At 29.4% G+C, this 12,425-nt stretch overlaps 1 protein-coding gene across 2 annotated transcripts; it reads right to left on the reverse strand.

Moving 5' to 3' along the window:
- Positions 1-548: 548 nt before the first annotated feature.
- On the reverse strand, positions 549-2,898 carry LOC141719463 (uncharacterized). 2 transcript variants are annotated; one of them, XM_074521848.1, is made up of 6 exons: positions 2,705-2,898; positions 2,173-2,588; positions 1,908-2,094; positions 1,312-1,770; positions 944-1,196; positions 549-793 (listed from the first exon to the last, which is right to left on the reverse strand). In XM_074521848.1, exons 4-6 carry the CDS (start codon positions 1,544-1,546, stop codon positions 589-591), a joined length of 693 nt encoding a protein of 230 aa, XP_074377949.1. In that variant the 5' UTR covers positions 1,547-1,770; positions 1,908-2,094; positions 2,173-2,588; positions 2,705-2,898; the 3' UTR covers positions 549-588. Both variants share the same exon structure in this region, with proteins under 2 accessions (XP_074377949.1, XP_074377954.1).
- Positions 2,899-12,425: the final 9,527 nt, after the last annotated feature.

Genomic DNA, 12,425 nt, shown 5'->3' on the forward strand with positions numbered 1-12,425 from the left:
ACAACTATCACTAAGCGAACAACTGCTGACACGTGAGTGAACTCCATCAGTTGTTCAGCTGGGCGAGTCATGTTCAGTGAACTTATTCCATAATAAGCACCTACATACTAGCTATAGTGTCACCACACAAATGTCTATGAGAACAGACATCCTTCATAATGAAGCAAGCATAGTATGTACCGATCTTTGCGGATTATTAATTACCAGTTAGTAATCCTATGACCAGGAACTATTTAAGTTTAGAGTTATCATCTTTTTAGGTCTCACTATTATGATCTCATCATAATCCATAAAAAGCTTTACTTTAAACTATGGTATATCTTATTTAAACACTTAAATAGATAAAGCCCGTACTAAAAACAAAACAAGTCTTTATTAATATCAATAAAATCAAAACAGATTATATAAAAGTTATTCCTAAATCCTAATACATGATTGGACTTAGGACATATTCCTTTCAATACATACCTTCCATCAAGATAGTGTTGCACCTCGTCAAGAGATTTTCCTGCAGTAGCATTTACATACTTGGAAGTCCTACCCTTTTTTCCGTAACATCATATTTGCATTATCATGTCCCTTTAAACATTATTTAAATAAGTACTTCAAGGACCTTGAGTTGTTGCAAATTTCCAGATTTATATGGCATTGGAACATAATTAATAAATCTCTATTAAATGGGACAACAAATTGATTGTCCAGTTCTGTTCCTTTGACGCTAACACGCGTATTTGTCCTGCGCCTTCGATAAATCGGAAACCCACAATCATCAAAATATGTATCTGCATTGTACCTAAATAATTTTAAGTACTATAATGAAATTAGTATTAATTGAATGTTTATAATGCGCATTTATAAATATTTAAAATACATAATACAATTACAATATATTTAAATTTTTTTTATGTTACCTGTATAAAACTATTGTGTATCGGGACTATACCTCTTGGGAAAATGACGCATACACTTCCCTTTTTGCATACACGGAGAATATGTAAAATCTTGTTCACAAGGTCCATGAATCATATAGTTCTTAACAGCTGCATATCTTACAGGATCTCTATCCTTGTCAGGAATTTCGGCAGAAACTAATGAATGAATCTGATCTGTATTCTTTGGTCTATCATCGGGATGCAACCAAATGAGCATGTGGCAATGTGGTAAACCTCTTTTCTGAAACTCTATGACATGCATTACTGTATAATTTAAACAACAATCATAGTAAACCATTGGTTAACACTTAATATTGCATATATTTATCCACATATATCTTAAGTAATAACATGATGACTAAGAGTGAAGTGTACTTACTTCCTATACACCTGCCAAAGTAGTTTTTCTTTTTAATCAGGTCCATTAGTTGTTCCAGCTTTAGTTTAAAAACCCTTGACACAACATCCGGGGCATTACAGACATCGCTTCCAGGCAAGTGCTTCATCATTTCTTTAATCTCTGGCCACTTTGAATTACACGCCATTGTGAGGAACACTGTCGGATGTCCAACTACACGACAAAGTGCTAAGGAATCCTTAAAATATTGGGACATGTAACGTTTTGATCCGATAAAGGATGCTGGTAAGATTATACATTTTCCAACATGATCTGGATCATTGTCTCCTCTACGAATTGCATCACGCACAGAAGTATAAAGATCAGACCTAATAGTTGTTTGGTTTCTACTAATCCAATCAAGCCTGTATTGTTAAATGGCAGTAAATGCATCAACAACATATTGCTGCCACAATCTTCCACCAAGATGAGGAGTTAATCCTGAGAAATATTATTTACATAAGTGACATAGTGAGATCCATTTTTACAATACTAGAGAATAATGTACTTTTAGTATTTTAACTAACAACTCAATGGTTTATATGACTGAAATTAAAAAACTGTTATTTTGAAATTACCTTCATGCGGACGTATCATATATTTATAACATTAATATTCCTTCATTGAAACATGATCTCTGCTCTTCCGCTCAGGTTCCTCATTATCATTCTCTACGTGTGCCTTATTTCTCTATTTGACCATCTTTAATGGTATTTTTGTATGAAACCCATCCTCTCCATGTGGAAAAAGTACCGGATATTGTAACTGCATAAAAAAAAATTTCAGTCTCCCATACTCGCTTTAAATTATTGTTTCGTGTATTGACGATTGTATCTCTGAAACCTGGTGTGTTCGAGGTTGAGTTTAATATCAAATGATCAACCTCATCTGACGGTCCGGTAATATTTGGCCTGCCATTAGCAGCCTCGGAAGAAATAAGAACCAAATTATATTCTTCAATTGTATCATTTTTGAAACGTTCACGCGCTATGAAAAACTGATGGACAACTTTGTTATGTTCGTGAAACATACGCATTAAAGATTGCACGATATTCTCATCTAGATGATCCCCAGCTTGACCAATTACATTCATTCTGTTAGATAACTCGTTCTCTGTGTCATAGATGTAGAGTTGACAATATTTTGGATTCTCGCCCTCCTCTGGAAGCAAACTACCGATAAAATGCAAATTTTGTCCCCGTACTTTAAAGCAATTTGGTGCTCCGCCTTTGTTTATAGCACGATCAACTTTCCCTCCACTTGAACACATATCAAACAAAACATTATATACTGTAATATAGAGAAAAAAATGCTTAGAGAAACGTAGAAGACTGGTGAGTGGTTCCGGAGGCTGTCTTTTAGGAGGAAGTGACACCTGACCGTTCTTGCAGCATAGAGAAAATGTTGGAGTAACATTTTTGTTCGACTTGCAGCATAGAGAAAATGTTGGAGCAATATTTTTGTTTGACTTGTTATTACGCTCCATATTCCACATTACGGCACCGCACTGTTTACATATGGAATCAGGAGCGCCAAGAGTAAGATACCCTTCCCCTGTATCAACATGAGTTTCTTCCGCAATATCCATATAACCTACAAAGATTATAACAATGATTTCATTACACAAATATAAAACTAAAAAAACATTTCTAGTACAGTACATGTATAATATAAAGTAGAAACTTAAAAACTTGTTTTTTATTATTGCAATCACTTACTCTCCTCAAAAGCACCGTCTTCTGGTTGAAAGTGGTCATCAACATCATTAAAAGTGGAATACAGATTATGTACTCCAGAAAATGATGCTTCTTGAATGTGCGCGGTAATCCATTTTTGTTGTTGAGTTATTGATGGCTGATTGTTTTTACACACTGCAGATGTATTCAGTCTTTTGTCTGTTCCAATAAAATGAGTCAGATATTTATACAATTTAAATCCTTCAAATTTATGAATCATAAGAATTAGAAAAAACCCGATTTTATTAAATTATCATGCACAAATGAAGAGTTATTACTTGATCTTCTACCTCTTATACCTGTGTCAATAAATAAAAAAATTTATTTGTGAATCACATTCTCAGAATTGAACAATTAATACCAAAATGGAATCACAGACTATTTTAAAATTAGAAAATATACTATGTGTCGCAGAACCAACTGGTGCATCATCTCTGACAGTGTTCTTCGAGATCGTGCAAGTATCATCTAATAATGGTCATTTTCCTATTTAACAGAAAAATGGCAAAGACATTAATAATAATGGTGTTAACAATCTATAACAACACAATTACTATGAGTTATAGCAAAAACTGTTTTGCATTATAATATAAAATTACAGGGTAAAAAATCGAGTAAACACTAAATTACCATATTGATGTTTAAACATCTGACCATGAAAATATATGTGGTCCTGTCCCTGTGTTTATGTTCGACTTCTAGTGTTGTATGAAGAGAACAATTAATTTATAACCTTAAAATGTTTCATTATATTTTGCATGATCTCCTGATTTAAAATGTAGCAAAAGAATTTGTTTTACCTTCATTCAAGGTTACTTGAGTTATGTACTGATAGTTCTTAGATGGAGGAACAACAACGCGATTAGAAGTCTTTTTATGGTCTAAGGAAGTACCTTCATGTGAACAGATTCAAAGTAATATTAATACATATAAGGACATTATTATATAAAAAAATTGAACTTGAAATGGGAACACTATAAACTTACACGACATTGAGATAGAAGGTGTCTGGATGTTTTGATCTACACTGTAATTTGAGCATATTACAGAAGATTGTGTAGGCCTAACATTTTCCTTATTGTTCTCCAGAATATTGTTAATGCTTGGATTGTTGTTCCCGTCTAAAGATATAGTAACACTACTAATATGTGAATAACGTAAGGCCTTATCATTTGTACGGAACGGAATCGAAGACATTAGTACACGCCTTGCTATTATATAGTTAAGGCAAGAGTCATTAAATAAATATTAGTGTTTTATAATACGTAGTTAAGTATTACGTTGAATTAAACTCAGAAAATCAACATTCAAGAATTGAAGAAAAATAACAAACATGGTGTATCAGAATGTAATCCTGTTTGGAGTGCTATTCCAGCATCATTAGTAGTAGCACCCTGCATCCTGTTCTCAATACTTCGTAGAGGAGTTTTTGTTATTTGTATTTTATAACCCATACAATTAACAAAATGGCAACACAATAAGAGTGAAATCATAGTAATCACAAATCATAAACTAATGAAAAGGATGAATAACATATTTAAAATCAAACAATTAGCATATTACCATTAAAAGAAGGAACATTAGTTTGCAAGCCAGATTTATTCATTTCTTCCATCCTATTCTTAATACTTCGTAGAGGAGCTTTTGCTGTTTGTATTTTATAACCCATACAATTAACAAAATGGCAACACAATAAGAGTGAAATCATAGTAATCACAAATCCTAAACTAATGAAAAGGATGTATAACATATTTTAAAATCAAACAATTAGAATATTACCATTAACAGAAGGAACATTAGTTTACAGGCCATATTTATTTATTTCTTCCATCTTGTTCCTCAAAAAGGTGTCTAGAGCTGTACCTCGCCGCTTAGTATTTGTCCAAATAAATAAGTACCTCTTTAAGTATTGTTAATTAAATGGAAAATTAATAAAAAAAATCCATTTTAACCTCGGAGTTATACCAGATGATGCAGCAGTCTGAGAATCAACCAAAACTCTCTTTCGACCTAGCATCAAGTGCAAATTGTTATATAAAATAAACTGATCAAATCAAGCTTTAATACGAAACTATTAACACAACCGATTACATGCCTGAGTCAGAGCTTGAGAGCGGAGTTTCACCATTCTTCATGTTTGAAGATAATTTAGAGGAGACCATTTGACAATTGGAAATTGAAAACTGAATTACGAAACATTAGCTTTATCTTCATTAGGAAAGTCTTGACAACTCCGACAATTATGTTGCTGATTTGCTTGATCTTTGCTCAAAACTTTCCTTAATTAGCAGAATCAGTATTAAAATTCAATTGGTGTTGTATTTGAATAACAGGTTAAGATGTTAAATGGGTTATAAAATGGCTCTAAGTTGGTTATTTTTAATTAGTAATTTACCTTTGTATCATTTTCTATGTAAAATATGCAATACCTTCACTAGTGTGTATTAAGAATATATTGATTTACCCAATTATTATTGGTTCAAATGTTTGACTTTATAATGAATATATACACTTATAACTTAGCATTTAATGTAATAAATAGGTGCATATATTACAAAATTTATTTTTTCTTAATATATGTATTTTTGTAGCGTCAGACGACTAAAAATGGACTATGGTAGTATAAATTAAGAGGCATGTTTGGCAACGATCATATAAGTAACTTGTTAACTTATAAACCCGTAAGAAATTATCGATGAGTAATTTATCAACACAATTTAATTATAAGTCGAATTTATAACTTATAAGATGATAAGTTTAATGTTAGTAACGGCATATTTTTTTTCAAATTATTTTGATTTTTCATTTTTCTGTTAATTTTAGTTTTAAAAGATATGTTTGTTAACGTTATTTAAATTTAAAATTCACAAATTAATTAAGACACTTATATTAAAAAATTATTGATGTTAAGTCAGTTTAGTTAAAAAATACTAACTTAAAAGTAAAATCATCTAAAAACTTATATAATTTATAAGTTTTCATCTAATTATTACTTAAAAATAATTTATGCATTTTAAATAACAATTTAAGTATTAAGATTTACAAACGGGCACTTTAATTTTTTTAAAATGATTGTAGCACTTATATGTAGTAGCCATCGACCATACGGCGAGGTTTTCAAACAATGGATATATTGAAACTCATTGGATCATTATATCACAAAAATTCTAAATTCTGTTAAGATTATTGTGGAATAAAATAGGAATATATATATATAATCAAATTAAAATTAAAATTAAAATGATAATTAGAAACTAATCTAAACTATAAGATCAATCTAATTTAATGGCCCATCCTAAAATTATCACAACCAAATAATTTGCACCCTCCTACACACAATCTTAATTTTTCCCCTCCGTTTTTAATTTAATTTTTACCGTTAAACGATAAGTTATTTTTTAAATCCGACTTGACCATATTTTTCTTCATCACTCAATGATCGATTTGTATACCATATATGATATATTTCGAAGTAATTTTAAATAAAATATTTGATTTCTAATTTTTCCTCTAAAATTGGTTTGTACTCAACTAGCCATCTTTGTATATATATATATACTTGATAACTAAGGGGACATTTGATAACTCCTAAACCAAACTAAAAGTGCTGGACGAGTGAATATTGACTGATTAAGATTGTTTGTATGTTTAGTTATTTTTCTGGAGAAGACAAATTTTTCTTTGGATGACAGAGGCTTGTTGTGGTTTGCTGTATCCATGTTTGTTGGGAAAAAAATGACTGATATGTATTTTATATTTTATTATCATTATCCTTATATATTCATTTGATAATATTATATTTTATAAATCTCATATGAAAAATAATTTATTTTAATTAAATAAATACTCTGCCGTCCCTAAATATATGTCCATTTTGATTTTTTACTCGTCAACTTGACCAATTTTTGACTGAATTTACACCTATTATATAACTGACAAAAATAATTAAAATAATATCATTGGAAATTACATTTAGTCTATTTTAAAATGTAACTTGCATATTTTAAAAATAATTAATCAATAAATTTTTATATTAATTCAAAAATTGGTCAATTGGACTTCTAGAAAAATAAAATGGACATGTAAATAGAGACGGAGGGGGTAAGAAAAACTATTGATTTTATAATATTGTACCTTTCTTTAAAATGTTATGATTACGTATAAACTTGATAAAAAATATTTTATGCTTTTCTAGAAAATATGAAAAAAATTAACATGACATTTTATTAATAACTTAAAAAAATACATTGTTCACAAAAAAAATATTCCACCTTCTTCATTCTTCATTTTCTTCTTATTTTTTATAATGTTTGTTTATTTATAGGTTTGTCTTTATACATTTTTCTTCTTGTGTTATGTATTGTGCAAGTTAAATTTAATAATTTTAATTTCAAATTCTTGATTAAAGTTTTAATTTTTTTTTATTAATTCAATTTTTTATTACAATACATGTACACCCCAAATTTCGAACTCGTACCCTATCTTAAAAAATCCAAAAGCTCGAATCACTATAGCGACACAATCACCGGTTAACGACATATTTTATTATTGATGAAAAGTAATTTATTAATTATTATTTGATTTTTTCATTGTATTATTTTAACCTTGCTTTTCGATTTTTAGTAATTTGTATTTCAATACTTATGTTAAATTTTGTCTTTTTGAATTTTCTATTCACGTATTCAATTATTATACTAAAATTTATTTTTTAAAAATAATTTTAAATTACTCCACCTGTCCCATTAAATTCTATAAATCACTTTTTAGCACGCTTTTCAAGCTCGTTTAAATTATAATTTCATAATATTTTTTTAATTTTTTTTCAATAAAAATTTTATGTTTAAACTTTTTTATTATGAAACTATATTTTATAAAAGTCTCGAAATACGTGTAAATAGTGCAGATATATACTAGGGAGACGGAGACGGAGGGAGTATAAGTTATGATTTACCTAACACTTGAACTAACTTATAAGTAAGTTATATTAAAATTATCCAAACACCCCATATTCATATTTATTAAATAATACTTTTCAATTTTAAGTCATAGATTACATTTTTTAAGAAATCCCAAAGGGGCCCATAAATGTGCACGTCAAGTCAAATATCTTTTATAAAATTACCTTGATGTGCATACTTCAATTTTCTGCCTTTGTGTTGGAAACTACTTGTTGGATTCAACGCCCATTTAATCTATTATTTCTCACTCATCAGATATTATTATTAATCACTTAAAATAAAATTTGGGCCTACTTAATAATTAATTATATAAATAATACTTAATATATATTTAATTATTACATCTAATATATATTTATGTGATACAGCATAATTACATATTGAGAAATATAGTAAAAATTGAATCCCAAGTATTCAGACTCTTCGCTCTCTTTCAAAATTATCGATTGCCTTTTTTAATTAAGGTACAGTTTCGCTATTAATCTATAGTCATAATTTTAATCGAGAGATGCATATATATATATATGTATATTATATCACATTTATATACATGATTTACTATAGCAATTGGTACGATAGTCTACTCCACCATTATTTCATGGATTTAAAACTTTTTAATTCATTTGATGATCGGATCATGTTTAATATAGTATTACATTCATTTTATATTATGAACACGTGTTCTAATTTTGTGATTATGAGAGTATGCATGATTGAACTTGTCGTTGTAATGTTTACTCGGTTTATCAATATTGTTATGTTTATCAATATTTTCATATATTCAAGTTATGAAGGATAAATTGACAATAGTTCTGATCTTATTGTGACCTTATTGAAATTGAGATTCATTGTTGTCATGACCATAGCTATGTTCTGGTATTATTATATTTTATTTTAATTTAATCAGTCATGAAATGTTACGTTTTATTTTGGTAATTATTAAAATAATAACATGATGACTGTCAAAAACCTACTGATGACCTTGTTTGTCTTGTTTGTAACCTAACGTTTATAGCATGTTATTAACATGCCCGCTTAATTTACTTTGTTCACAAATTACGTTAAGAAAAAAATATTTTTTTTATTAATTTGTACCTAATAATTACTTTAAAGGAATAATTATCATTAAATAAGATAAGTCCCTTATGTAAATTATTATTAATTTAATTAATGGGTTAATGCAGTAATTTCATAATTATTAAAATTTTAGACTGACCAACGAAAATTTTTCACTTTAATTTTTAAAAGAATGATAAATCACATAATGCACGTGTCCAAATCAATTTATAAATTGTCCCAACGGAAGTTATATATACTGACTTTGTAAACGAAATTTTAAATTTCAATTTGCAGGATATGAATTATTTTCTTGCTAATGGGGATATAATTTAATATTTTACTTTTTGTAATCTTATGCTTGATGATAAATTAATTTAATATTAATAATCGGCTAAACCAAAGATATTAATATTTTATTAATTTTAACGGAAGGAAATTTTTTGTAGATTTTATTTTTCTATTTAGATAAGCTGTTTATCCATCAGTTTATTTAGCTTTGGTATTACTTGATGAATTTTTTAATTTTCATTGTGTGTATTAAATTAATTGTACTTTTATGTATGATTGTGATTAACCTTGATTCAGTTTTTGTTCATGCTTCACATACCAACTACTATTCACATGTTGAACCATTGAGTGAGTCTAGTTTTATGAAGTGTAAAGAGCATATTGATCTTAAGGTTGAAGTTACTACCCTTGACTATGCAATAAGGGTTGGTAGCTACCATTATGGTTGAAAACTGTGCTGAGTAAAAAAACAATCATGTAAAATGGGAGCATAGCAACCGTATTTCCTTGATGATTTTTAAGGGCTCAATCACTAGTGCAATTCATGGAGAAATCTCTGAATCTTATAATGCAAAAGATTACCTAGCTAACAATAACGAAAAGTTCAAGGCTTTCACTAAGACTCAAGTCACGACAGTAATATCGAAAATGGTAACTCTCAAGTATAATGGTTCAAGTGGTGTTCGTGATTATATAATGAAAATAAATGATATGGCTTCTCAACTAAACGACATGGAGATGGAAATCTCTTAATGTTTTCTTGTTCACTTCATAATGACTTCTCTTCGTGCACAATTTGGTCCTTTAACAACTACAATTCGAAAAAAGAGAAGTGAAAGATGAGTGAGCTGATTTCTATGTGCATTCAAGAAGAAGAACACCTTAAGTCTGAGAAGGTAAAAACTGCTCATGTTGTGACTACGACACCTATTAAGGGAAAAGAAAGGTAATTTGACAATAGTAAAAAAGAAGGGAATTGATGCAACTGTCGTGAAGGACAAGGGACAGACTCCTGACGCAAAGAAATTTGGAGGTCCTAAATGTAAATTCTGCAGAGCAAAATGACACATAAGGAAAGAGTGTTTTAAATTTCGCAATTGGGTAGATAAGAAAGGTGATGCATCTATTAATGTTTGTTATCAAACTTTTCCATCTGAAGCTCGTTTAAATACATGGTAAATAATTACTGGTACCACGGTGCATATAACTAATTCATTGCAGGGATTTATTTCCGCAAAAAAATGAATGAAAAAGATCAGTATTTGCTAGTTGAAAATGGAGAGAAAACCAAATTGAAGTTGTAGGAACTTTCTAACTTTTGTTAGAAAGTGGTTTTAATTTAGATTTGGTTGATACTGTTTATGTTCCCAGTATTAGTAGAAACCTTATTTCTGTTTCAAAATTAGACGCTTATGGATTTTGTTTAAATTTGAAAAATAAAGGATTTTCTCTATTATTTTATTCTGAATATATTGGCTATGGGTTGTTTGAGGGAAACCTTTACAAATTATGTTCGAATGCTTCTTTTAGTGAATCCTTAATTTCAATGAATGTGTTAGATGAAGTTGTGGTATTTCTAAAAAGAGAAAAAGGAGTAATGAGAATTTCTCAAAATTGTGGCATGAACGACTTGTTCACATATCTAAAAGTCGAATGTAAATACTTGTTAAAGTGGAATTCTCGACCTTTTAGACTTCTCGAATTTTGACACATGTATTAAATGTATTTAAGGAACATTTTTAAAAATAAACAACCGAGGTGCAACTCGCAACACTAAATGCTTAGAGATAATCCACATTAATGAACCGTACACTCCAAGTGTAGGTGGTCATAACTATTTTATTACTTTTATTGATGACTACTCACGCTATGGCTACATTTACCTTTTGCATAAAAAATCTGAAGCAGTTGATATATTTAAAATTTATAAAGCAGAAGTTGAAAAATAACCTACTTCAGATATTAAGTTCGTTAGGTCTGACCGAGGAGGAGAGTATTATGAAAAATTCTCTGAATCTAGATGGAATCCAGGTCATATTGCCTTATTTTTGCGAGAATGTGGCATCGTTCCTCAATACAAAATGTCGGGTACACCCCAACTGAATAATATTATTGGGAGGCGAAATCAAACACTTATGGAAACGGTTCGAAGCATGATATGTCATAGTACTTCACCAAAATATTTATGGGTTGAAGATCTTAAAACAGCTATGCATATTATGAATCGGGTTCCCAGTAAGTCTGTGCCTAAAAATCTTTATGTAATATGGAATAAGCGGGAACTCAATTTTATATATATGCATGTATGGGGTTTTTTACCCAGTAAGAAGATAATTATTTTATGGGGATGTATACAATTATCTAAATAAGTCGATATCAGGATGTAAGAATAATATAATCAATAACAATTTATTAATTCTAGTGTAAACTGTTACAAAACTCTCTCAAGAAATTATGATGTTCTTGAGATCAACCAAGTTACAATGATACTAGTGTAAAAACCCATCATGAATGATAACCTATTTTATGTTTATACACTACACATCTGCTCTATCAATCTCTATCAATTATAAGATATGTTACAGTAATATAAATTTTATTTCTATACATATCTAAATTAACAGCTTTGTTCGTACAAATCAAGAACCGACAATAAACTACTCCTCAATTACTAGAACTCTATAAATCAGTAGATCCTGATTTATCCCGTGATCATGGCACCTAGACATATCCTGATGACTTCTTTAATCTTGATGCAAATCCTGACATCATGTAAATCCTGATTGGTGACAGATCTCGATCCCATCAAATCCTGATTTTGACTTAGACAGTTTCTTTTAACAATTTCCTCCAATTTATGTTTTGTAGAATATGCATAAATTATATGTTTTTTTTATGCAAAAAATAGGAAGACAAAATATAGAGTAGAAATTTGTAGAGCATGCTGAGTTATTGATGTTGATATTAATTTCCTAGTTCTTGATAAACCCTTGAGTATCTCTTCACAAAGTTTTGACCCTTTCGTCAATTTTCCTTTTGAGAAGCTGCTTTAGCC

Source organism: Apium graveolens, chromosome 1 (assembly GCF_009905375.1).
Source record: "Apium graveolens cultivar Ventura chromosome 1, ASM990537v1, whole genome shotgun sequence".
Lineage (NCBI taxonomy): Eukaryota > Viridiplantae > Streptophyta > Magnoliopsida > Apiales > Apiaceae > Apium > Apium graveolens.

Coding starts and splice junctions, on each gene's coding strand:
- LOC141719463 (XM_074521848.1), bottom strand. CDS start 1,546: ATGTCCCAATATTTTAAGGATTCCTTAGCACTTTGTCGTGTAGTTGGA. Junction 1,197..1,311: donor CTTTGGCAGGTGTATAGGAA/GTAAGTACACTT, acceptor TAAATTATACAG/TAATGCATGTCATAGAGTTT. Junction 794..943: donor ATGCGTCATTTTCCCAAGAG/GTATAGTCCCGA, acceptor AAAATTATTTAG/GTACAATGCAGATACATATT.